This window comes from Anoplophora glabripennis, unplaced genomic scaffold, assembly GCF_000390285.2.
Source record: "Anoplophora glabripennis isolate ALB-LARVAE unplaced genomic scaffold, Agla_2.0 scaffold1431, whole genome shotgun sequence".
Lineage (NCBI taxonomy): Eukaryota > Metazoa > Arthropoda > Insecta > Coleoptera > Cerambycidae > Anoplophora > Anoplophora glabripennis.
Window position 1 is genome coordinate 24,830 of NW_019417507.1, and position 27,646 is coordinate 52,475.

At 33.7% G+C, this 27,646-nt stretch overlaps 1 protein-coding gene across 1 annotated transcript in view; it reads right to left on the reverse strand.

The window, feature by feature from the left end:
- Positions 1-6,667: 6,667 nt before the first annotated feature.
- The window catches only part of LOC108915040 (E3 ubiquitin-protein ligase MYCBP2-like), a 28,835-nt gene continuing 7,856 nt past the window's right edge, over positions 6,668-27,646 (reverse strand). Inside the window, exons 4-7 of the mRNA XM_018720989.2 lie at positions 20,636-20,807; positions 19,605-20,129; positions 10,536-10,653; positions 6,668-7,107 (exon numbers count right to left, since the gene is read on the reverse strand). Coding sequence (XP_018576505.2) covers positions 6,668-7,107; positions 10,536-10,653; positions 19,605-20,129; positions 20,636-20,807 — 1,255 coding nt within the window. The remainder of the gene's footprint in view (positions 7,108-10,535; positions 10,654-19,604; positions 20,130-20,635; positions 20,808-27,646) is intronic.

Below are 27,646 nucleotides of genomic sequence, written 5' to 3' on the forward strand. Positions count from 1 at the left end.
ATTTTTTTAATCTGTGAATACTATTCTGCAATGAATTAATAAATTTCGTATAAGCATTAGTGCTATTCTAAAAAATAAACATCTTTGACTCTTTCTTGAGATTAAAAAATTACAGTCTGCAAAAGGTAGTCTCATCTATAGTGATAATGCGGTGTACTATGATTTTGCTGACTATGGTTAAAGAAAAAATTATCCTTAAAGATTCAGTTTTCACAGTTCAGTTTTCGCCATGAGCTGGGCAGGTAATATACTACACCATTTTTTATATACTGGTAATAATTTAAAAAATTTTTCCTCCCTTAGTAGATGCAGCTTACATCACCTGCTGGGTGCAGGAACATATATCCCATATTGCTGTTGTAAGTTCCATATAAATTTTATTTTCTAATTATTTACTTATTTAAAATTTTAGGATGACTTCCTCGTTATTAAACACGCTGCGCCACCAGAGGCGATATTCATCAATAATGTTTGTACACCCTCGGGAATAATCCGGAGGGTGAGTTATACCCTCGAGGTAGGGTGTGCCAGAGCACCGTGGGTAACACTGTGGGTTGGTATGTAAACACACACATATATATATATATATTGTAGCTATATAATTTGTTTTTTTTTTTGTTTTTGTTTCATGTTCTGACACGGATCGTTGAACCGACTTTATTGATGAAATATCTCTCTATATGTTATACTCACCTATTTTCTTCAGAATAAAAATGATTTTAAACCAGTTATCTGTCCTTTTATTGAACAACTGTTCCATATCCCGTTAAAAAAATATATATATGTTGACTATTTAACAGCAGTTTCATGCTTGTTCAATTAAACAGAAGTAGTTTTATTTTGTTTTTATTATTCTTTTCATATGTTAGTACGAGAATTTTGCAGCATGAAGATTACAAGGTAAGTACCTAATTTTATAATTTATATATTTTAATTCCTCAAACAAGATTCAATAATGTTAACTTAATTAAAAATAACATTTTTTATATTGACATCTCTTTTATGATACGTATTCACTGAAATTAGGCTCCTATAATAAAAAACCAAGAGCTGTATACCAAATTTACATCAGGAATATCTATTGTTACTTTATGAAATAGAATTACAATCAAATTCAAATTCAAATTTGAAAGCGCATTTTGATTATACCCCGCATAAATAAATATGTAAATATAGTAGTACTAAACTATAGAAACACTAGGAATTTTTATTGGTAACGGTAATATGTAAAACCTATATGTATTATCATCAAACTCTTTTAACTTTATAGAGATTATCTAATTGACGCTAAATTTTGTATTCAAAAGAGTTGTGTGTTATTTGAAAAAGCTTCCGGTAAATATTCTACCTGTTGATTAATAGAGCCATCTTACGGCGCAAAGAACCAATTATAACATTAATAGGAATGAAACGCGGGTATATGTCATGTTACCCGCCTAGATTTATGGATGTCGCTGGCGGTATGTAAATAGCTTTTTTACTTTAACTAGCATCAAATTAAAGCCTCTAGAGAGAAAAGTTTGAAATTGAAAATACAAAAAAAATGTCAGAGTTTTAAATTCATTCATCATTTTAAAATATCAGGTTACTGTTTATGCCAGCGTGGTAGTATTAAAGGAAATTGTCGTATTCCAAGCTGCGAGCGTCCTCCAGGATTTTTCAACGCCTTGTATAATGCCAGACGATGTCCAGTACTAGCCGATACGCCTGTGAACCCAGATTCTGAAAGGAGGCCGAATAGACAAATTCGCCTTTCTTTCGAATCCAATCAGAAAAGCCACCACGGTTGGGAATCCAGTCGCCGTCTTACTACCCAGCAACTGAAAATTCCACCACGGCATAAACTTCATCATCGAACCCGATGCTGACGAAACATTCCAATGCCAACTCCACATCACAGCGCGGACATTGGTCTCTGAAATTAGACCGATCGCTCCAGAGACGGCTCCGTGGAAATCTATAAGACGGCTACAAAGCTATGCCTGGATGGTGGAAAAGAGTTTAAATATTGGCTACGTAATAAAAGATCGAAAGAACTTATGCAGTATTATGTATCAGAAAGCGCTCAGGTAGAAAAATATCCGAGCTCATAATATATACATGGAAATCAATATGACATTATTTCTGGAACGTATTTACATCCTACAATGCTTGGAGAAGTTATTCATTGGATGTGGTTGTTAAGAACAGAAGAGAATGGAGGATACGTTTACATAGCAACAACCATGAAGTATGGAACTAGAAATGTATACAAAGTGGGCTACACTAAAGATCCTGAGAAGAGACTTAAAGAGTTCAACAATTATTATAGAAGCAACTTTGATTTGTTCTTTTACGTAGACCTAACCAGAGTTTCCAGTGTAAAGGAGTCAGAGACAGCAGTTCATCAGACTCTAGAAAGTTATCGTGTGGAGAAGGAATTGAATTGAATTCGCTAAAGGATATTGTTAGACATTTTTAAAATATGCTTAAGGTTACATCTCACCGACACTCAAATACAGCGTAGATAAAAATAAATTTATTTTATTTATTTAAATGCAGAGTTTCTAATAATAAATCGTGACTGTATATATTCGAAATAAAACCACTGTAACCTTTCTGAAATCATCTATTTAATTTGTATAGAACAACATTTCTTCGCTGTTAATAGTTACTTCTTTTCAAAATAAGAGCTGGGAATATGTTTAGATTTGTCCATATCTGTAAAAAAATCTTTAGTTGCGCATGGAATGCATTTTGTATTCGGTAGTTCCGTTTCACCACCACATTTGACACATTTGTATTTAACCGGAACAGGCATATTGCACTACAGCACTGGTTGGTATTACCTTTGAAATAAATGAAATGTAGTACAGTAATAAGAATTTATCACTTCCCCCTCCAAAATATTTACCTGTTGATTGTGTTAGAGCCATCTTGCGACGCAACGAACCAATTAACGATAAAAATGGATAAAAGCAACTCAAATTACTTTAAATATAAATGAAATTATAAATTCTTTTTGTGATGTATCTAATGATTGTATATTAAGTAATGCCCTTCGTGAATATCTTTACTTTTATCAAACTAATGTACTGTCTGAGTAGTAGGTAATAAATATATTCTATTTTATTTTTTCCTCTATTCCAGTTTCAATAATATAATAGAAATTTAACTTTAGTAAAATTACACAAATATACTCTTGTTCACAGTTAAAACAAATAAGACACATATATAAAATAAAAAGTTTATTTCATTTATAATGTATTAAATATATTACAGTTAATTACAACATACTATTTTTTTATTATTATTAGAAACAACACACCATATATAAAAAATGTGGAGCACTTACAATTTTTTAATCCTTCTATGCAGGTCCTGGTTGTCGATGTTCTTCTGACAGCTCCACTATTTCGAAATTTATGACTGGGTTCGGCTGGTTGTACTGCACTAGACCCTTAAACACTAATCCGTACTTCCTAGGCACAAAATGTTCCAAATTTGCCTCGATTGCCGGCAAAGACCTCCTTGGTAAAAATACTGCGTTCTCACCCAAGTCGACAAGAACCGTCTTCCCAAACCGGGTGTTAACTATTTTTATCCCACAAATCGGTATGGGCTGGTCCACAGGAAGATCCTGTAGATTAATTACTGGATTCCTGCGGATGTAGGAAACCTCATTAATTTGACTTAGATTCATGCTACAACAATAGAAAAATCAGGTGTAAAAGAGCGAAAAAATAAATAAATAAATAAATAAATAAATAAATAAATAAATAAATAAAAAAAAAAGGATGTGTTTAGTAAATAATTGACTATGTCAAAAACAAATAACTTACTTGTATTTTGTAAAGGGACACTTGAGATAATTACTTGAACAAGCTGTTGCTGTAGACGGTGTAAGGACACAAACACATATAAACTACTGAAGAACTAGCTGGAGACTAATTGCTTCTGCAAGCTATCGATGTAGACTGGTAAATGATAACTTTATTTCACTGTGTATATATATCATCAGTTTGACCGTGACTCTTATTTCATCCGGCCAACGTTCGTTATTCTTATCGCATGCTGTCTAGACGTTACGTGGCCACAATATTTGCTACCACTACAGTTATAAAGGAAATAATATATCAGGTTACAGTTTATACTAAAAAGCAAGTCTGAACCTGTAGAAAACAGGTCTGAACCAGTAGAGAGCAAGTCTTAAATTGAGGTGAAGAGGACATGACCTTGACGTGACCTTGTCACCAGACGACCAGATGTCATGACCTTGACATTACCTTGACGTGACCTTGGCCTCAGACGACCAGCTGTGGACGACCTTGACCCCAGACGACCATAGGTCGATGACATTGACGTGACCTTGCCCCAGCCGGCCAGAGGTCATGACATTGACGTGACCTTGTCCCCAGACGACCAGAGGTCATGGCCTTGACGTGACCTTGACCCCAGACGACCTGTTGCCGATGACCTTGACGTGACCTTGGTCACGCAATACCGGATGATGCAATGCTGTTTGGAAGTCATTGGCCTCGAATGATGCAATACCAGATAAGAATGACGCAATGCTGTTAAAGGAAATAATATATCAGGTTAAAGTTTATGCTAAAAAACAGGTCTAAACCAGTAGAAAATAAGTCTGGACCTGTAGAAACTTGACCTCGAATGATGCAATACCAGATAAGAATGATGCAATACTGTTTGGAGGTCATTAACCTCGAATGATGCAATATCGGATAAGAATGACGCAATGCTGTTAAAGGAAATAATATATCAGATTACAGATTATGCTAGCGTGGCAGTATTAAAGGAAATAGACTATCAAGTTGCAATTTTTGTTAACACTGTAAAATGTAAAAACTGTATAAAGGAAATAAAATATTAGTTTACAATGATAAGAAACATAATAGCTGGATCGAGAACACCAACGTTATTTAGTCTGAGTTATTTCATCGAACGAGCAGGTTATATGTAAAATGAGTGAAGTTTCCACTAATTTAAGTGATGAAGAAAATTACGATTATAGTAAGCCTCTCGATGATTTTCTGGCTAAATATGAAGAACACGCACGGTGGGAGCAGATATACTTGCTTAATAATGTTTTTCCACTAATATCAAATGTCAACATTAAAATACAGTGTGGATTAAGCCCAGCTAGATCCTTCAGTCCTGCAATAATTATAAGGAATGGTAATGGCAATAAATTATCATTTTCTACCTACGAATGGCAAACTCTCTTGGAGCTACTGGAACGTTTGAAAAAAGATTTCTTCCAAACACCCCTGCAAGGCTGGACTGGTGAGTATAAACCTCTGACTCATCGTTGTGGAGATTACACAACAGTCACCCAAGTAGTCTATGAAAATATGAAAATGGTGCAGTTCATAAAATACAACATGTGCATCGATCTTTTCCTTCAAGGCTAAAAAAATTTCTCTAAATATAAGCGAAATTATAAGTTCTTTTTGTGATGTATCTAATGATAGCATATTAAGTAATGCCCTTCGTGAATATCTTTACTTTTATCAAACTAATGTACTGTCTGATATAAGTAATAAATTAAAATGTTAAGTAACATTTTTATTTTTTGATAACCTTGGTAACTTCCTGCATTCCAAAAGGCTAATAACAACTTACACTAGTCATATCAGGTTACAGTTTATGTTAAAAAACAGATCTGGTGCAGGAAAAAACAGATCTGAACCAGCAGAAAACAGGTTAGAACCTGTAGAAAACAAGTCTGAACCAGTAGAAAATAGGTCTGAACCAGTAGAAAACAGGTCTGAACCTGTAGCAAACAGGACTGAACTTGTAGAAACTTGACTTCGACCTTATCGCATGCTGTCAATACCAGATAAGAATGACGCAATGCTGTTTGAAGGTCATTGACCTCCCCTTATCGGGATTGAATTTGAAATTTACCACCAACTGGCCATGTGACGTCACTTCCATGCCGCCATGTCACTTCTTGTATGACGTCACTTCCATGCCGCCATGACACTTCTTGCATGCCAACACCCACGCATCTCTTGCACAACGACAATGCCTACAAGAAGCCGTTGAAGGAGCAATGGACACTGACCATGTGACTTTGACCCCAGGTGACCTTGACCCTAGGCGACCTTGACAAGACCTTGACCCCAGGTGACCTTGACATGACCTTGACCCCAGGTGACCCTGGCCCTAGGCGACCTTGACCCCCAGGCGACTTGACCCTAGGTGACCTTGACCTCAGGTGACCTTGACATGACCTTGACCCCAGGTGACCTTGCCACGTCACTTCCTGGTCCAGAACCGGCCTATTATATCTACTACGTCAAAGGATCCTGTTCGGTACCAGAACGGGCCCTTAAATTATCCAATGAAATGGAAGCATCAAGTCCACCAATATTCCCAGGATGACATCTACTCTCCCTTGGTCCCGAAGATCTACGAACTGGGGAGACAACATCATCAAACCGAACGTGTGGTTCCGTGACTGCACCAGTACCATCCTTCGAAGGAACTACTGGACAAATATTATCCAAACCAGACCGGGATGGTATGTCCTACTCGAATGCGGGGGTTGCTGTTGTACCATATCATTCGACAGTAACTCTTCTCTTCGACAATGTGACCCTTCATTCCTAAAGTCAGAGACATCAACCAAGTCATACGAAACTCCTGCAACTACATTTGGAGGTTAGACTATCTCTGGTATAAGACAAATGTCCTGATCCAACAGTGAACGTTGCGGAATTTTCCCTATAGTTGAAGCACCTCCTTGCACTTCAGCTTGACTAGTAGATAACCCTTCATAAACCAAGTTGAGATTATCTATAAGTTGAGCACATCGTGCCTGCAGATCAGACCTTACCTTCATCTGAGGTTCGTCCTGACTAGAAACTCTAGCCAATCTCGAAGAGACGTGCAACAGACGAGAATAAATTCGCTTGAAGTCTTTTTGCCTATTATTATGATTAAAGTTAACAATAGCTAAATTTAATTCTTCGATTTTCCGTGAACAGATCATAAATTCATTTTCAGCGTCCAAATATACAATTTGAGGCGCCGCAGCAAGATTTAATCTCTCCTTTCTAAAAACTTCCCTCAGAATACTTCGTCTTGCCTCAACAGTATTCCCTACCGGTAAATTTCTAATACCTAACTCATAAACTAACTCGTCGCCAAGTAATCTATTGACTTCCATATTGAAAATAAAATGTAAAAATTTTATTGTAATTAGCGTCAGTTATCACAAAACCCGCCCCTCAGAAAACAAAAAAAGGGACCGATAAGTTGTATACAATCGAGTATCACCTGTATTCTTAAAAATAGTAAATTCGATTCATTATCAAAAATATTACTAACAATTCTAAACTATTCAGTCCACTTGTAGTAGTATGTAACAAAAAATATTTTCAATTTAATAGCATTAAAATAGCTTAGCAAAATTAATCAAATAAAATTACTAAGTATTTAAACCTAAATTTTTACCTAAATTCAATTATTAAATCAAGGAAAAGAAATTCGATTAAATTGTAAATTTATTATAAATATTACATTTTATTTAAATTTAGTAGCCGACTGTCTCTATTACGTAATAGCTAAGTAATATCACTCAATTTAATAACCTCAATCAAGACTAATACTAAAATGTATTAAAGTAGAATTAAGCATAAGTAAACCAAAACTAAAACTAGGTATATCAAAACTGAAATTCCCAAAATGTACCAATAGCAATAATAGCTATAGAAATATTTATTGCCTACAACAATTGACTACCTATAGTGTCAAGAAAAGACCAATAAATATTTGAAATTTAATTATCTTGTAAATTCCTTAATAATTTATAATAAAAATCAATAAACTAGGAAAAAAATATATGTCTGCGTACGCGTAAGTTAATTCTAGCACCAGTTTAAAGAGAATTAAATAGTTAGCCTATAACCCCAAAATTTACTAATCACACAAATTCGACCAATCAATAAGCATTTTCACGCGAAAAAAATATAAAGTTTGTTTAACACAAAGAGGAAAAAATAAAATAAAAAGTTGGGCGCCAAGTTGCTACGTTTGTCCACTCATGGACATGGTAGCATACTAAAAAAAAAAACAAAAAAGGGGCGAGACTGCTAGTTATATAATATAGCCTTTTTATTTGTGACTGATCGGTTGCAAAGTTAGCAGAGAGTCAGGCAGCTCAGTGAGACGGGCGTGGAGGTGCAGTCTCTATCTATGCTGGTGCATCAAGGCTACGATAACTAAACGAAAATTATAAAATAACGAAAGAGTATAGTAACTTTAAGATTTATTGTAATGAAAAGCAAAAAAAAATTCAATTAACTATGCTACGTTTGCCCACTCATGGACATGGTAGCATACTAAAAAACAAACAGGGGCGAGACTGCTAGTTATATATAGCCTTTTTCTTTGTGATTGTCTATGGTCGTCCATTCTGGGACCGACTTACATAATACATCGTGGAGCTAGCAGCCCCAATAATTTGAAAACACCCAGTTAGAACATCGTAGATCGCGGAAACGAAGCACCAGCCGCAACCCCAAAATTAGCACGTGGTCACTCCGTAGAGGACTGCTTATCACCCAGGATCCTTATACCACCGGACGATAACGTCATATTTATAATTTATATTATTTTACGTTACCCGTTAGTTGTTCCAAGATTTACCCGGCGGAGCCACGCCCTTAAATGGTTTAACATTTTATTGAAAGAAGCCCTCAAATAATTTATTGCCATTTAATATTACTTTATATTTAACGTTTATACGCCTGTAAACCTCATAGTATATACTACGGGGGGCCTTTTTATTCCTCATATTAATTGTACCAAAATATATACCATTGGTTTGTAACACAAACGGGGACGTACTGGTACGATTCTGTAACCGTTTTGGGTCTAGTGCCACCCCCTATTGCCTATTCTTATTATGATCATAGCTTGACCAATCAAAGCAGTTATTAGTCATAGTTAATTGAATTTTTTTTTTGATTGGTCAAACTATGATTATAATAAGAATAGGCAATAGGGGGTGGCACTAGACCCAAAACGGTTACAGAATCGTACCAGTACGTCCCCGTTTGTGTTACAAACCAATGGTATATATTTTGGTACAATTGATATGAGGAATAAAAAGGCCCCCCGTAGTATATACTATGAGGTTTACAAGCGTATAAACGTTAAATATAAAGTAATGTTAAATGGCAATAAATTATTTGAGGGCTTCTTTCAATAAAATGTTAAACCATTTAAGGGCGTGGCTCCGCCGGGTGAATCTTGGAACGACTAACGGGTAACGTAAAATGATATAAATTATAAATATGACCTTATCGTCCGGTGGTATAAGGATCCTGGGTGATAAGTAGTCCTCCACGGAGTGACCACGTGCTAATTTTGGGGTTGCGGCTGGTGTTTCGTTTCCTCGATCTCCGATGTTCTAACTGGGTGTTATCAAATTATTGGGGCTGCTAGCTCCACGATGTATTATGTAAGTCGGTCCCAGAATGGACGACCATAGACAATCACAAAGAAAAAGGCCTAGAAATGAACGGAGTTATTGCGGGCAATAAAGGCAGTGAGGGTGAATAGATTCACCTCCTCAAATTTATATAAACGGCTCTCATTAAAACCAAAATGTGACAATTCGCTTTACCTGAGATGTTGTGCGGCCTTTCTTATAAGTCCTGTTGCACTTCACACCAAAAATCCAGACACTAATCTGCGTTCTAGCTACAACAACAATAACCAGTGGTCGCAGTGCAACGGATTATTTAATTAATTAACTGGGTTAGATCCGCAATTTTGCGTTTTGACTGCTTTCTTTCAAGCCTAAATACCAAGTCCGTCTTTAATTTTATTTCAAGCCGCAAAAACTTATCGTCTTTTTGCCCATACTCGGCGGTGATAGAATTATAAAGCCGTTCATTTCTAGCTGGAGCGAAATTATTGAGATAATAATATTTATTGATCTTTTTCTTTCTTATTATCAATGAAGTAATGTTAAGTATAAATAATTATAATTGAAATAGTTATGTAGCTATTTTGTGGAACCGAATCGTCCAGATCTTGCCACAATAAAATAAATTCGGCATTTTACAGGGTGACAAAATAAACCCGTAACAGAATGAAAGATGATGCGGAACATGAGCGACTTACGTTGATTCGAAACCTTTTGTCTCTTCTTTCTTTACTAAATTGCCGAAATAAAGTGTTTTTCATTCAAGTTTTACAAACAAAATCAACGATATATTAAATATGTATCTACAAATTTTTAAAATGGGTCACGTACATACCTATGTATAGAAAGAGGCATCATTTAAATGAATGCTTTTAATCAGTAAATCTCCCTATTTAAAAATTGTGGGGGTGGGACTATGAGAATTTTCAGGGAGGATGGTTGATTTGATATCAAAATATATCTCGCTGCTTAAAAATTGCTTTTCTCCAATAAAAATGCATTGTGTCATCAAGAGGGTTTTTTTCAAGAAGAAAGCAATATCTTTAACAAAGTAATACCAATATTTTAAAATAGTAATTAAAAGTTGCCTTACCCATTATAGGACAATTAACCCATCCACCGAGTAGTCGAGAATCAATTTCCACCGTTCTTAGTTTTATTAATTCATCAGTGTTTTGCCCCGAGGAAAACGTAATTGATGATACCTTATTCTGAAAATAAAAAAAAATGGTTTATATATAGTGGATAGTTGTAATTATTAGTTGAGTTGATTGTTTAATTTACAGTATTTTGTTTAATGAGCTGCGAATTTGAAACAAATATTCCATGATTGTTTATGAAATCAACATGGGCGCGGTACTCCCGGCCTAGTGACTATGACTCCTTCTAATTGATCTTGTTGTAGGAGATCTTACTTGTGCTACGCTGACATGTACTGGGTGGTGATCAGATATGTGACATATTTCAATTTTATGCTCTTCTACTAAATTTCAGCTATGTAGTAATTTTTTATTCTTTGCATTTTTTTAACGCAGGACATTTTTATTTGAAACTAATATAAAGAAACGTCAAAATAATGATTTATTTTTGCTATTATTGCCGCTTAGTTATTTTAAGGTATTTTTTCACCCAAATAGTGCATTTTCTGAGAAATATCGAAGTTATGGGTAAATTTTATTAATGGCATCGTGTTCAGCAATGGCATCGTGTTCAGCGCCTCAAAATACTACGAAAATGATATGTTTAGACAACATTTAGGACGAAATCGGTTTTGACCCATATTTGGGCCCGTTTTCATAATAATATTGAATTTTCTGAGAAATATCAAGGTCATGGAAAAGTTTTACCAATGGAATCGTGTTTAGCATGTCAAAATACTACGAAAATGATATATTTGGACAAAATTTAGAAAAAAAAAATCAATTTTGACACATATTTGGGCCAGTTTTCACCCAAATACTGGATTTCTGGGAAATATCGAGATCATGGATAAATTTTACTAATGGCATCGTGTGCAGCGCCTCAAAATACTGCGAAAAAATATATTTAGACAAAATGTAGAACAAAATCAATTTTGACCCATATTTGGACCAAATAGTGGATTTTCTGAGTAATAGAGGTCATGGGTAAATTTGACTAATGGCATCATGTGCATCGCCTCAAAATACTACGATGGACAAAATTTGGGAAAAAAATTTAGACCCATATTTACGCGTTTTCACCTAAAAATTTGCTTTTCTTCAAAATTCATCAGCAAGTAATGAATTTTGACTATATGTTCATCGCATCGAATTCGTTTAGAAATGATATGTGGGTCTCTTGAGTTTGGACTTTTTTGTGTGCCTGTATAATTAGTGTGATATTTTTTAATAGTATATACTAATGTTTCCATAAATGAGCTTCGAACATATCGGAAATAAGGAAAGTTTTATTCCTATTATTATTGTTGTAGACCACGGCGGTCATCATTTTATTTTATTTTAATCTAATTTTCCACTTACTTTTGTGTTGCCGCCAATTAAATTTGTTTTGTCTTTATTCTTTAGATCTACTGCAGAATACCAATGTAATATTTACTGATAAACAAATTTAATGTTTTTAAAATGAAACATTTTTAGTATTTTTCTTACATAAATACTGTCCTGACAACTACTTTTATACAAACTTACAACTATATTCTCAAACTCCTTTCTTTTATTGAGAATTTTAATTTTTTTTCTATGTTGTCAATAAAAATTTTTTCACTTTATTCTTTTAGATTTGCTGCAGAATATCAAATGTACTTACTGAAAAGACATTTTAATCTTTCTACTATGAAAATCATCATTATTATATGTTATATTGAGTACTCTTACAAATTCTGATATTAAAAGTGTTGTGGTGTCTAAATTTTTGTTGTCTCTGAAGAAGCTTATCCAATTAATATCCTTTTTTATTTATAAAATAAGTAACTTTTTATTGTAACTGTCGCTCGTTTTCACTTTTTTATTTTAATTTGTATTTAAAATAAATTTTCTTATTGTTTTATTTTGCCATTGCATGAATTGTCTTATTAAATTCATGTGCATGTTATTTGTTTATTAAATTTGGCTTTCTATGTATCTTCCAATGATATCGCTGATATGTATGGAAACAGTCGATTATTTTCTAAAGTAAAATAGAAATAGATCAGTCAAAAAGTCATGATAGAACAAAGTTGCTTTTTCTTTAATGGAATGCCCTGTATATTATTCCATATTTTAATTCTTCTCGAAATTTTAAAGAATATTCATATAGTACATCATGTACATAGGGTTTACCATTTTCGAGATATCGAACTTTGAAAATCATTGTGTTATAAATTATACAAAAATATTTTAGTCCATTATGTTTATCATCCAGTTACCATTGAAAGTTTCTAACTCCATAACAACGTCCCGTTCTTCTTTTATCTAATAGTGATTGTCTTGATAATACATGTAAAAAATTTAGTGTGAATAATTTCCCGCAAAAATGGCACGTTTTAGTGAAACCGAGCGTATTGAAGTTTTAATGATCATATGTAGGATATAGTGATAGAAGACGAAGTTGTGACGAAGCAGTAGATATTTTTCATGATTGCATCCTGATCGTCAACCGTTTCAAAAACATTGCAGCGTTTTCATGAAACTGGAGGTGTTACAGAAAATTCTTTGAATGTCATGTTAGATGTGGTGGAAATAAATTCGACACAACATAAGTCGATATTCCATTCAAAAAATTTGCAAACGGGAAAAATTACATTAATATAAAACTCATTTGTTACAAGTATTGTGTAAAGACGATTATGATCGTAGAATAGAGTTTTGGAAGTTAATATGGATAAATTAAACGAAAATGTCAACTATGTCACCCACATATTCTTTTCTGACGAATCTACATTTTGTTTAAACGGGCACGTAAACCGACACTAATGTAGATATTGATCAGACCAAAATCCACATTGGATGGAGGAAGTTCCCACCCAACGATCACAGAAAGTAAATGTTTGGTATGACATTATTGGTGGACACATCATAGGACCCTATTTTATAAACGGAAATTTGACCTCTGAACGATATCTATTACATACTTATGGAAGATCATATTCCCGAGCGTAGATTATTCTCGAACAATAAACATCCCAATATATCGGCAGAACAAATATGGTTTCAACATTTTGGACGTGTGGTACTGGCCCTGAACTATTATGCTTTTTTATTTCCTGTAAAAAATACTAATTATAAAATTCAATCATATCTACATCCTTCGGCTTGTGTTATTTTCAAAATAAATATCCATTTGGTGCCTTTTTTCTTTTATGAACTTGAGAGTAGGTGGTAAAAACTTACTTTCAAAGTTCGATATCTGATGTGCTATTCGAATTTTGTTTAGAATTTCGAGAAAAATTGAAATGTGGAATAATATACTGGGTGTTCCATTAAAGAAAAAGCAACTTTGTTTCATCATGACTTTTTGACTGAACCTGTATACTTAATTTTTCTTTATTGTAATAGATTTTTAAAAAACCTTAAAATGTTTGTGTCTTATGATTTTTCGATAGCTATCTCACTATAGGAGATAATTGACTGTTTCCATACATATCAGCGACCCTGTATACAGTGTGTCACCTAACAAACATTACATACTTGAAGGGAATAATCTAGAACCCAAATGGTGTCGATTTAACTACACTTACTTAAACGGAAAATGTCGCAAGAAAAGTTACAGGGTGTTAAAGTTTCTTTTTTTATTTCTTGTTTTCTCCTTAACTGAGAAACCATTTAATCGATTTGAGCAAAATTTCTTGTTGCTTAGTTTCTCTTCATGCAGTGATTATGTTCCTATTAGGTTAGATCATACAGGGCGTTCATTTTACTACAACCCTTTGTGAATATTCTTCTGTAACTTTTTTGTATAATCAAATTTTTACATGCAACTATCAGGAATAGGTAGAGAAATTTTATTCTACACAAAAAATGTATACCTATCAAAAGTCGAAATTATGCTCGGTTATGAAGATATTACAAAAAATATTTATTAACACATACCTACCCCATATAAGTCACTGTCAAGTATGTATTTTGCAAAAGTTCTTTCTGAAAATGCCTCGTCACTGAATTTACGAATTATGAAATGAGAGACAAGATGTATATGTACAGGAACATTTTAGAGGACGCGGTGCTAAGAGAACATATGAAGAACTTTATCCGAATCGCAGACAGCCTTCTTATGCATTGCTTGCTTTTTTATTCACCAGATTAGGAGAAACTGGAAACTTTCGGTCTAATTCACGAAATGGAAGGTACATTCAAAGAAGGGTACAAGACGAATAAAGAGTAGAAGAAAATCCCGAAATTATTATTCGTCCTTTGTCAACAGTTACAGGAGTTGGCCGCAAAACCGATTCAACTATATTCCACACGCAGCAGTTAGAATATTTCCATTTTCACCCTGTACAAAATTTAATTGAACCAGACCGCCCGTTGAGATCAACATTTTGTAAACGACTTCTCCAGTAACATAACAGGGATCACACTTTTCTCAGGAGAATTACCTTTACATATGAAGCTGTCCACAGGCAATAAAAGAGCATCACTTCCAACACGAATTTTCAGTTAACGTCTGGTGCGGGATTATAGAAAATTCTCTCTATCAATCTACCTGCAAGGTTGAATGGCCAAAATTATTTGGAATTCCTTCGGCAAGAACTTCCTGGGGCTCTCGAAGGAGTACCTATTAATACTAGACGACAAAGGTGGTTCATGCACGATGGCGCTCCTGTTCATTACAGTCATTTTTGTGTTAATAAATACTTTCTGTAATATTTTCATAACGAAGCAAAATTTCGACTTTTGATAAGTATACATTTTTTTGTGCAGAATAAAATTCTCTAACTATTTCTGATAGTTGTATGCAAAAATTTAAACTTACAAAAATTTTACAGAAGAATATTCACAAAGGGTTGTAGTAAAATGAACACCCTGTATGATTTAACCCAATAGGAACATAATCACTGCATACTTCATGATGAGAAACTAAGCAATAGCAAATTTTGTTCAAATCGGTTCAAAACTGGGTTCTGAGTTAAAGAGAAAACAAGAAATAAAAAAGAAACTTTAATACCCTGTAACTTTTTGCGACATTTTTGTTTAAACAAGTTTGGTTAAATCGACACCATTTGGGTTCTAGATTATACCCTTGAAGTTTGTAACATTCGTGAGGTGACACCCTGTATACTTGATACATATACATATCTTAATTTACAGACAAAATACCTAAAATAGTTACACTAAAATGTAGTTTATTTTAGAATAATAATATAATTAACAAATTTTCTCCAAGGAGAGTATCTACTTATAGTCCAGGAGAATTACACATTGACATGGCTGTTGCTTGACGTAACTTAGATATTAGTAAAAATCGGTCGAAAATAATATATACAATGAAAATATAAGGTTGCGCCAAGAAAAAAAGTTGTGCTATTTGCAGAAAAAATTAAAAACTGCAAAAATACTCAAAAATGACGTGTTTTTTTTAACATTTTCTAACATAACTTCTTAAATATGCAGTTTACAGAAAAAACTATTACTGGTAAAATTGTTTGTTATGAAATTTGCTATAAGATAGAATTGTTTTGATACCTGCGCATATCATATTTTTGTTGCTAAATAGCCAAAACGACGTAAGAAATTGATGAAAATCGAGGTAATTTGGAAGTGTCAAACTGACAGGCAAGAAATTGTCCAATTCTACTATAAATGTAGATGTAAGTACTTTAAACGATTATAAAACGAAATTCCAAAACCCGATCCAAATCGGTTTCATAGTATTGGTAAAAGACAATTTGTTACTAAATTTCAGCGCGAAATGTCGTTATTTTTTTACGTGAGTGCTGGGGTTAAAGTTAGACATTTTAATCTGCGCTAATTTTTTTACACTTACTTGGACCCCTTAACAATCATATAGAATCGTTAGAATATCAATTTTCTTTTTTTGAATAATTTTTGGAGCGAATTTAAAAGTTAGAAAAATTTTGACTTTATAAACAATTACTTTCGTGAAGCGGTTTTGCGGGTTGGAAAATATACCAAAGTACTAAAAAACAGTTCTCGGAAAGACGCTTAACTTGAAAAAAAGAACGTTCAAATCGGTCCTAAAAGTTCCGAGATATCGAGTGTCAAAGTCAACAAGCGTTAGCTGCAAAACTATGCATAATGTAACAACAACAAAATATAAATTTGGTAGGTTTTTTAAGAACTTTTCGTATGTGCTTTTATAAATATTATCACACGTGTGCCTTTTTTATGAAAATTCAATGAATATCGCCAAGCCGACCATTTGAGCCGCAAAACCGGGGGGAGGGGATGAATGATAGAAATTGAAATTGCGCGTTCAAAACGAGCGTGCCCTCTTCGGCGTTCAATATCTCGGCTTCTACGGCTCCGATTTTGATGATTTTTTTAAAATCAATATATCATAATGAGAGGAATTCAATTATCAAGATTTCATTAAAATATTATAAAGCCCTATCAGCCTATTACGACTACTTAAAATTTCACACATTTCATTGTTGCTGTATATTCATGTAAATAATAATATCGATAGTAGATAATACATAGTCCATTGTTAATAGTTATTAGTTTTAATAATTCGTAATAATGTTTAAAAGCTTGACATTTTTATTTAATATGTAATGTATTTATTTGATATTTATAAAACGTATATCATTGCATTATTAAAGTATTCCGTTTTTTTACAGCATAGTTGCTGTTTTCGCTCTCAAAATTTTCTTCTACAAGCTGTCATACGGTGACCGCTCAATAGAATATTTCGGAGACTACTTCGATTTGAATTTTGAAAATTTGGGACCTGGTGGTTTTGGAAGTTTTATTTAAAAAGAGTTTAAATAAAATAATGCCATTGTTGTAGTACTTCCGGTTATACCGGTAGTCGCCACCTATTTGCTTATTATAAATGGAACATCCTATATATTTTTGCATATTTGGATTCTACGCGTAATTTTAGGGGAATTTTATAAAGCTTCCCTATATTCATCTCTAATGGTCTAATGGTCTTCGACCTATTTCAATTTCATATTTATTGTCGCATTTGATTGACCGAACCGCCAAAACTTGGTTTTTCTAAATTATACACCCCGTATATTTAATCAAAATCTGTTGTAAAAATTTACTCTATATCTATCTATATTACATCTCCATATACCTATCTTTTAATTTTTCTGTTTTGACGGTTTTTGTGATAAATAAAATGATCCATTTTCTTGCGAGGATGGCTATGAAATTGCTAGCAAATTTAAAAAATCAAATTAACCAACCATAACCAACCATAAGTCATCATTTGCTGTTAATGTGACAGTGGTACCTACTTACAATTAGTTAAACACTGATTTGAAAATAATGGAAAACGGTACTTATTCAAATGCTGATATTATAACTGAAAACAGCAATGATGTTGTAAAAAAGTGAAAAACTTTAATAATACGATGATAATGAAAATATAATAAACACGTTTTATAAACATAAATAAATAATTATTTGTATCTATATCTTTTTCTATATTCTATGCATACAATAAATAAATTACATATTAAATAAAAATTTCAAGATTTTATTTAAACATTATTACCAATTATTAAAACTAATACCTTTTAACAGTGGATTATGTTCCTATATCCTACCATCGATATTACTATTTACATGAATATACAGTATAACAAATGTGAGAAATTTTAAGTAGTCGTAATAGACAGAAAAGGGCTTTATAATAATCTTGATAATTGAATTCCTCTCATTTTGCTTTATCGATTAAAAAAAAATCATCAAAATCGGAGCCATAGAAGCCGAGATATTGAACGCCGAAGCGCGCGCGCTTTTTTTTAGAACGCGCGATTTCAATTTCTATAATTCATCCCCTCCCCTCGGTTTTGCGGCACAAATGGTCGGCTTGACAATATTCATTGAATTTTCATAAAAAAGCACACGTGCGATCATATTTATAAAAACACATACGGAAAGTTCTTGAAAAAACCTACCAAATTCAATTTTTATTGTTGTTACATTATACATAGTTTTGCAGCAAGCGCTTGTTAACTTTGACACTCTATATCTCGGAACTTATAGGACCGATTTGAACGTTCTTTTTTTCAAGTTAAGCGTCTTTCCGAGAACTGTTTTTTAGTACTTTGGTATATTTTCCAACCCGCAAAACCGCTTCACGAAAGTATTTGTTTATAAAGTCAAAATTTTTCTAACTTTTAAATTCGCTCCAAAAATTATTCAAAAAAAGAAAATTGATATTCTAACGATTCTATATGATTGTTACGGGGTCTAAGTATGTGTAAAAAAATCAGCGCCAATTAAAATGCCTAACTTTAACCCCAGCACTCACGTAAAAAAATAACGACATTTCGCGCTGAAATTTAGTAACAAATTGTCTCATACCAATACTATCAGACCGATTTGGATCGGGTTTTGGAATTTCGTTTTATAATCGTTTAAAGTACTTACATCTACATTTATAGTAGAATTGGACAATTTCTTGCCTGTCAGTTTGACGCTTCCAAATTACCTCGATTTTCATCACTTTCTTACGTTGTTTTGGCTATTTAGCAACAAAAATATGATATGCGCAGGTATCAAAACAATTCTATCTTGTAGCAAATTTCATAACAAACAATTTCACCAGTAATAGTTTTTTCTGTAAACTGCATATTTAAGAAGTTATGTTGGAAAATGTTAGAAAAAACACGTCATTTTTGAGTATTTTTGCAGTTTTTATTTTTTTCTGCAAATAGCACAACTTTTTTTCTTGGCGCAACCTTATATTTTCATTGTATATATTATTTTCTACCGATTTTTACTAATATCTAAGTTACGTCAAGCAACAGCCATATCTCGAAGGTTTTGAGCTTAATTCTCTTGGACTATTATTAATCCGAATTTTTTCATAATGTAATACTTAATAAATACGGATCATTATACATTGGCTTTTTGAATAGGCAGAAATATTTTTGATTTCTTTCCAGGAAATTAATTTAAATTCATCAAATTACCAAACTTTAACCATCTCTCTACTCGGTTTCTGTGAGAGCAATGTTGCATCCAATATATAAAAAATCATAGGTATAAAGTTATTTATTTACCCCAATATCTCTACAGCTGTCGATGTGGACACAAACCAAAGTAGGACGATGACCATGAATGCAAATAATTGTTATAATTTTTGTTTTGTTCCTATCTTCGTCTCCAGATTCCCAAAATGTTTCAGTAGAGTTATCAATTAAACTTCCTACCATAGCTTGTCGACTTGAAGCTTTAATTTCTACCATAGACGTCAAATCCTTTAAACATTCAACAGATGGTACCTCCTCATGTAATATCTTTTGATAACTCTCATGCATTGTGAACGCCTCAATTTCTTCAGATCTAGACAAAATTTTACTGATATTACTAAATACTTGTGACCGATGTAAGAAAGAATGGTCAGTTGAAGTAAATCGTATTCCCCAACACCGAACTGCCATTTGTTGAAGAGCAGAACCCATAGGCAGTAATACCATAAGATCAGCAATAGTTTGTAGTAATGAGTGAAAAGTACTAGGTAATGGATGGACTGCTTCTCCGGCAATGTTTATATCAGATAGAGGATGTTCACAAACGGTCGTATCCTAAAAAGGAAAATAGTTGATTTTTTCCTTCACTATTAGATTAGAAAAAAATGTGATAGCTAAATTGTGTTACCTGATTCGTGTTTAGGAAGCCAAAATACAATTTTTTTGTGATTTTTAAGTTTATTTCACAAAAATTGAGAACTTTCAGTTATCATATTGGAGGCGCCATATTGGATTTTGCAAAGGCGCACTCAGCGTTTGAAAGTAGATGACCTAAGCTTTAACATGAGCCCTTGGTCGATTTTTTTAGTTACTTCATAGCACTGATCCCCTAAATCTTAGAGTCTCCAATATTAATGATTACAATGAACAATGAACAATGACAAACTGTTGCGTTTACGCTCCAGATAATTATGATCTTTGATTGATTGAATAGAGAATCTAGTGAAACACGAATGATCAGCCGGTGAAACAGAATGTTGTGTTTTAATCTTATTGTTATATTTACATTTAATTGCCAACGTGATGGAAACAAAATTACTGATATATTTATGTGTATGTACCTGTTCATCTTCCTTTTTCAGTGGCCTGTTATCTTCTGATTCTGTATCTATTTCGACAGGTGTAAGGGATGTAACAAACCACCACAAAAGGTCGTGAAGGCATACTGGTTGAGTAACAGAACGTAATAACCAATTCAGAGCTTCCATTGCATATACTCTACACATCGCTTTCCTAAAAAAAATTAAAAAATACATTTTGGTTGGGATATGAATTTTGAATTTGATGGTATAAATAGTTAAATTAATTACTTTCAAAAATACATATCGTGTTATGACAAAGGTTTCCAACTATTCATATGATTTTTTAATGTAGAATGCAGTGACTTCCTAGCTTATTTTTCTTAATTCCACATTTTCTGAAAAATTCCAAGTTCGTCATTCCTAATCGAACATCTTGGTTATTATATGGCATAGATTTTCTGTTTTTTTTTGTTTCTTAGAATTTTATCTATTTTAATTATCAAGTTTAACACTTATAAGAAGCTTTAGAAACTTTGATGTCCAAGATACTTCACTAGAAATAACGAACTTCTCCGAAAATATGAAATTGTAAAAGCACTGAGTACGCCGTTATGTTGCGAAAAACGGTACGGTAAAAGAGTCGTCCAAACATTTTTTTAAAATTATTTTCTATAACCAAAATATAATATCCAATAAAAATAGGTCAAAGTGTGTGAAATGAGAATTCGAACTATATATTTTTTTTGTGTTCACTGTTTATCGTGTGCTGCGCTTTATTTAGCTTAGCTTTATTTACCATTTTTTTATTCTATTTTAAAAGTATTATTGTAATTTAAAACAATTTAATTAGCTTAAAAGAAAAAATATGAAATAAAGTATGCGGTTTTTTTTAAGAAACTTTATTTGCAACTTTGTAATAAAATAACACATTGCAAACCTACATCTGATGGGCTCTTAATTGGCAATATATTTTCATCGTCGGTATTTTAAAATAGAGGTGTTACCTATTCGATTACTAGAATAATAAAGAAATTTATTACTAACCGTTTTACTTAATATCATGTTCACCTCAACAACTCAAATTTAAAGTTACACAGCAACTTACCGCCTCAAAATTAACATTAAGTTAATGCAATATGAATATATTTAATTATTATTATGCAAAACTATATTGTACTGTATAATAAATACGAATAAACATAAAAAAATATATTTTTGTCGCCACAAAGCAGAGTGGAGTTATTCGATTACTAGAATAATAAAGAAATTTATCACTAACCGTTTTTCTTAATACCATGTTCACCTCAACAACTCAAATTTAAAATTACACAGCGACTTGCCGCCTCAAAATTAACATTAAATTAATGCAATATGCATCTATTTAATTATTATTAAGCAAAACTATATTGTACTGTATAATAAATACTAAACATAAAAAAAATATTTTTGTCGCCACAGAGCAGAGTGAATGATATCGACTTTCAAAATGAGCTCATAAAAATATCGCAATTGTAACAAAAGTTAAATAATTAAGCATACTGTCGTAGAACATAAAGCGAGCTTAAAACTTCACCGATGTTTCGAAGCCAGCTATCAAAATGCTCGAAACCCATATTTCTCGTACGAATATATCTAAGGCAGACTAAAACAACACTCCTAGGTAGCTCTGCAAACCGTAAAATAATGTTGGACGAACTTTCTAAAATTCACGGATGTTTCAAAATTGTACTCGAAGCTCCCAATAGTCTACGAACGGTCTTTTACCACGCCAAAAGCCATGCAACACAACGTCTGCAGACATCCAAACGAGCGCCGCACCATCCAAATGTCATTAGACAGATATAGAATTGAAAAAATCACCGATCTTTCCGATAAATTCACCGACCTTTCCGAATTTCTACCGTCGAGCCACCAGGACGACATCGAGCGGGCCTAGCCACCCCCGCGTCATCGGACGATGACCACGTCCGACGAGACCAGGAAATTAAAAAATTTCACCCGCTTTTGAAATTTTCTATCGACACCAAAGCCCTTTCCCTCAAGACCTCCGGATCGGGTTTAAATCTGTTTAGTTTCAGATAACCTACTACTACCGAGCGACCAGACTAGGCGAAGACGCAAACGTTGCGAGCCAAAATGAAGTGTCGTTGAATCAGACCTCGCAGCAGCTGTTCTACCAGGATCCACCCTGCTGGCGATTGAATGCACGCCCGCGGCAATTGCAGTTTATCAGTCAAGGCACAAACGCTCAAGCGCTCTCAGCTCCACGCTGAACCAAGCTTCCTAAAAGCTTCAGTACCGGAACTCCAATGAGTCCGTACACAGTGAATAAATCATAGTGAACAGTGATTTTCAGAGACTAGGGCATCAGACCCAAACCAAGTGCATACAGGCGGACACAAACGCTTGAACTAATCAAACAAATAGATCATGAAATCTCCACCTGAGCTCATTGAATGCAGGACTGTACATCAAGATGGAGAGGAACGAGATGCCAGAGAACTCTCCAGTCCCCAAGCAGGCGTCTAACGCATTGGCATCCGAGGTGAAGAGAGACCCTGAACATTACGATCCTTCCCGTCGCATCATACGGGTCTAGGACCCGTTGATGATGCTTAGGTGAGAATCCGCGCCGTCCAACGTGGGACCGCCACCGTGGATAGGCAACCAACTTATCTCGTAGCTCGACCAGGCGACCAATCAGGAATCTTAATCCTGGAAGATACCGAGACCAACAGGAATCCGCGACATGGCGCCCAACGTAAGACTATGTTGCCGAACGAAACTGAGACTAGTGAAAATCCGCGACAATACCATAAAATCACTAGTTACTGAAACTCCATAAACAAGCTTCGAATCTATCTAATAGATAGATATTCGGATATTCTTAGAGTATCATATTCATTGAAAATTATATAAACAAGAGACACTTCCTAACAACATAATATAACTTTAATAAAATGTATACATAAAAATTGCTGGAAAAATCAAAAACTTTAATTGAATAATTTACGTTGGTATTTTTTAAATCAACATATTTAGGGCCTGAATAAAAAAATCGATTAATTAATACTTTCATATAAAACATACAACTTGAACGAAATACCATCGTAACTATCATTAAAACAGGGATCTCGGAAACGGTAAGAGGTACGAAGTAGCTTAAATGGAGGAAAAGTTGCGTAATCAGGGGACCAACATTATGCCTCTAAAAAATCAAGGCTAACAACAGTTTTCGAAATATTTGAAAAAAACCGAAATTTTGGAAATCCGTTTTTGTTTCATTTCAGCCTTGTTTGAGGTGATATTGAAAAAAGAAAAATACTTTCTCATGGCCACTTTTTACCCTCTATCTAATGCATAATCAATTTTTACATGTAACGTTTCGTCTCTCCAGGACCATCATCAACTTCATTTTTCTAAATACGACCCTAGAAATTTTATTACACTTTTTGCAAGCCTTCATGATCCCCAATACTGCACTGCCTCAGCCCTAACAAGTTTCAGACGTTTTGTTTCGAAAAATTCATCTTCAGTGTATTCGTTTTAAATTTATCTAAATTTTTTATTTAGATTTCTTTGTTTATTGAATTATCGTACACTGTAAGTGTCGTTAGACCCTGTGAAATCCATTTAGTTATTTAAACTATTACCAACACTACAATAAAACATTTATTATTATGAACTATTACCATCACTTGGTCATACATAAATCAATAAGTTGTTGCGTCAAAATTAAAACATTATTACAATTTTAATTTTATTATGACAAATTGATTCTTAAAAATTCATATGAACAACCAAATCGCCAACTGAATATTATTCTTTAAAAAATTTCAGTAAATGTTTAAAAACATCGTTTTGGCAAAGAAAAACCTGGAAATAACCATGGACACGGGAATAAAACAAATAATGTTTTAATGCGTGGTGGTAATAGTTTAAATAACTAGATGGAGTGCACAGGGTCTAACGACACTTACAGTGTACGGTAATTCAATAAACAAAGAAATCTAAATAAAAAATTTGATAAATTTCCAACAAATACACTGAAGATGAATTTTTCGAGACAAAACGTCTGAATCTGGTTCGGGCTGAGGCAGTACAGTATTGGGGGTCATGAAGGGTCGTATTTAAAAAAAAGAAGTTGAAGATGGTCCTGGAGAGACCAAACCTTACACATAAAAATTGATTCTGCCGTTCGATAGAGGAAAAAAAGTGGCCATGAGAAAGTGTTCTTCTTGTTCACCTCAATTTTCAAAATTTCAGTTTTTTTTCAAATATTTCGAAAACTAATCTTGTTAGACTTGATTTTTTAGAAACATAATGTTGGTCCTCTGATTACGCAACTTTGTCCCCATTTAAGCTAGTTTGTATTTCTTACCGTTTTCGAGATCCCTGTAGTGTGAAGTGAATTTGTAACAGCCTGTATACATTTTGTAATATTCACGGGGTAGGGTAAAAATAAAGCACTAGGGGTGTAGGATTTTCCCTGGCTATCCGATGGTGACCTTGAATTTCGTGCCATTCCAGTACTTCTGGACCACCCCGTACATATACTTTGTGTCAAACTTAACAAATTCCTCCTCAAATGAGTTCGGTCGCGTTGCATAAATTTTCGACTTTAAGTGTCCCCATAGAAAAAAGTAGGGTGTAACATTGGCGATCTTGGAGGCCACTCAATTGAGCCTCTGCGTCTTATCCAATGATTTGGAAATCACGGATAGCTACGCCATAATGTGGTGGAGCACAATCTTGCTGAAACCACACATCCTCTTCTGGCAAAGCGTTGTCATTTTCCAATACTTCCACAATCATCGGGTAGATATTCATTTTCAGTAGATTCATACATGTTTCCATTCAGATTTTACGGTAGGAAGAACGAAGGCTCATGAGGTGGCATTCTATGCCCGTCCGCCCAAACATTCAATTTACTCGGATGCTGCGAATGAGTTTCATGAAAAATGCGTGGAATTTCATCACTCCAGTTGCGGCAATTATGCACTAAAAATATGTGCTGCCTGCCGTGCACAGTCATTATTCTTGTAGAACAAACTATTTATTTCCATTTTTTCCGCAATTGTATAAACCATCTTCACGAATTAGAATCCAATCTACATTACGATGATTTTACCTGATATTATCTCGACAAGACAGGACGAGATAATATTGTATCGTTTAAAATAAAACAGGTAAAAATATTGAACTGATTGAGTTTTTATATTAAACGAAAAATCAAAACATTGTTTTTATCGAGAAATTGTTGAAGACAACGCTCGAAATCCTTCGAAATGTTCGTTCGGAAGTAGAGCAAATATTTAATTATTGTATGGAAGCGGAGAGAAAACAATTTGAACATTTAATAAAATAATATTATCCATTCATTGATATTTTATCTTATTCTTTAAGTGATGATTTTATTGTATCCAAACTAAAATTTAAAAAGTCGTATGTAGTCGTGAGTAGAATTGGAAAAGCTTTAAAATTAGGTGTCACTTGTAGTGATTGTCTTAGTACCTGTAGTTATATCTTATTACCTATCTTTGTATATAATATTTAGTTATTTGGATCAGATCAGCTAGTCTGGTAGTTAGGGAAATGTATTGACAAACAAAATAAGACTTTGTATGAACAGAAGAAAATAAAACATAAAACATTTTGAGGCCTCATATTTTGCAAATTAACTTATATCAACAAGAGAACTTAAAACATATTATTATTTATGTTGTGCTAATCGTACATCGGCAACATAAAATTGGTGACCCCGACGTGATATTTCCAGCCTGCCCGACGTGATACTACCAACCAGCCCGACGTAATACTTCTAGCGTGCCCTACGTGATACTTCCAGCCTGCCCGACGCGACACTTCCAGCCTGCCCGACGAGATCCATTCAGCTTGCCTGACGTGTTCCGTTCGACCTGCTTCCTATAATACCTCCGACGCAATACATTCCACGTGGCCGAAGAGGAACACCAAGAGGATCCTCATCAGAAGCAAAACGCCCGACAAAGAGGAACACGAAATCATCACCGGATTTCAGGACAAGCAAAAGCAATTTGAGAATAAGGAAAATAATTCAAGATTTTGCAGCAATTTAAAAAATGTATATAGTTTGAATCGACCAACGGTAAGACACTTACTCAATTACTCTCTCCCTACATTATCAGTAACGTAAAATTTTATATTTAGATATCCTAATAATTGCTAATAATGACTTCAAATTCAATTCAGAATAATACTATTGAAAATGACAATGACATTGACAATAGTAATCAAATATTTTCTTTAAAATTGCCACCATTTTGGATTTCAAAGCCAGAAATTTGGTTTACGCAAATCGAGGGACAATTCAATTTACAAAAAATTACAGCCGACAAAACAAAATTCAATTATGTAATATCTAGTTTACCATTAGAAGTAGTAACTAATGTATATGATATTATAGCTAAGCCACCGCAACAAAATTTATATCAAACCATTAAAGATATAATTATTAACAGATTAACAGCGAGTGAGGAAAAACGTTTAGATGAACTTCTCAGTGGATCAGAAATGGGCGATAGGAAGCCATCAGAGTTTTTCAGAGACATGATGAACGTTGTAGGAGGTTCACAAGTTGTCAGCTTTTAAAACTGTGGAAAAGGCATGCATCGAAATTTTTTAATGGATTTTAAATCTCGGACCAATCTGAATGCAGCATTGGCCGAACACGTGCTTTAAATCGAAGGATGCAATACCGGATGGTGGAATAACTCTCATAATCTCTTACAGGTATCAAATTATAAGTTTTGCTGTCTTAGATTTTTAAAGGAAATAAAGTGTTAAATTATAAGTATGTTCTGCACATATGTTTTATCAAACATATTTTATTATTATTTTCTGTTGATCTTTAATTTTGAACTTCCCCGCCAATCCTTTCTGTGCAACCGCTTGAGTCATAATATTTAATTTTAAATTTAGTTCCAATAAGGCCCTGTTATTTGTTTCTGCACATGTGTTTTAATTTTACCTTTAATTTTGAATTTACCAGCAATAATGCCCGGCCATTTG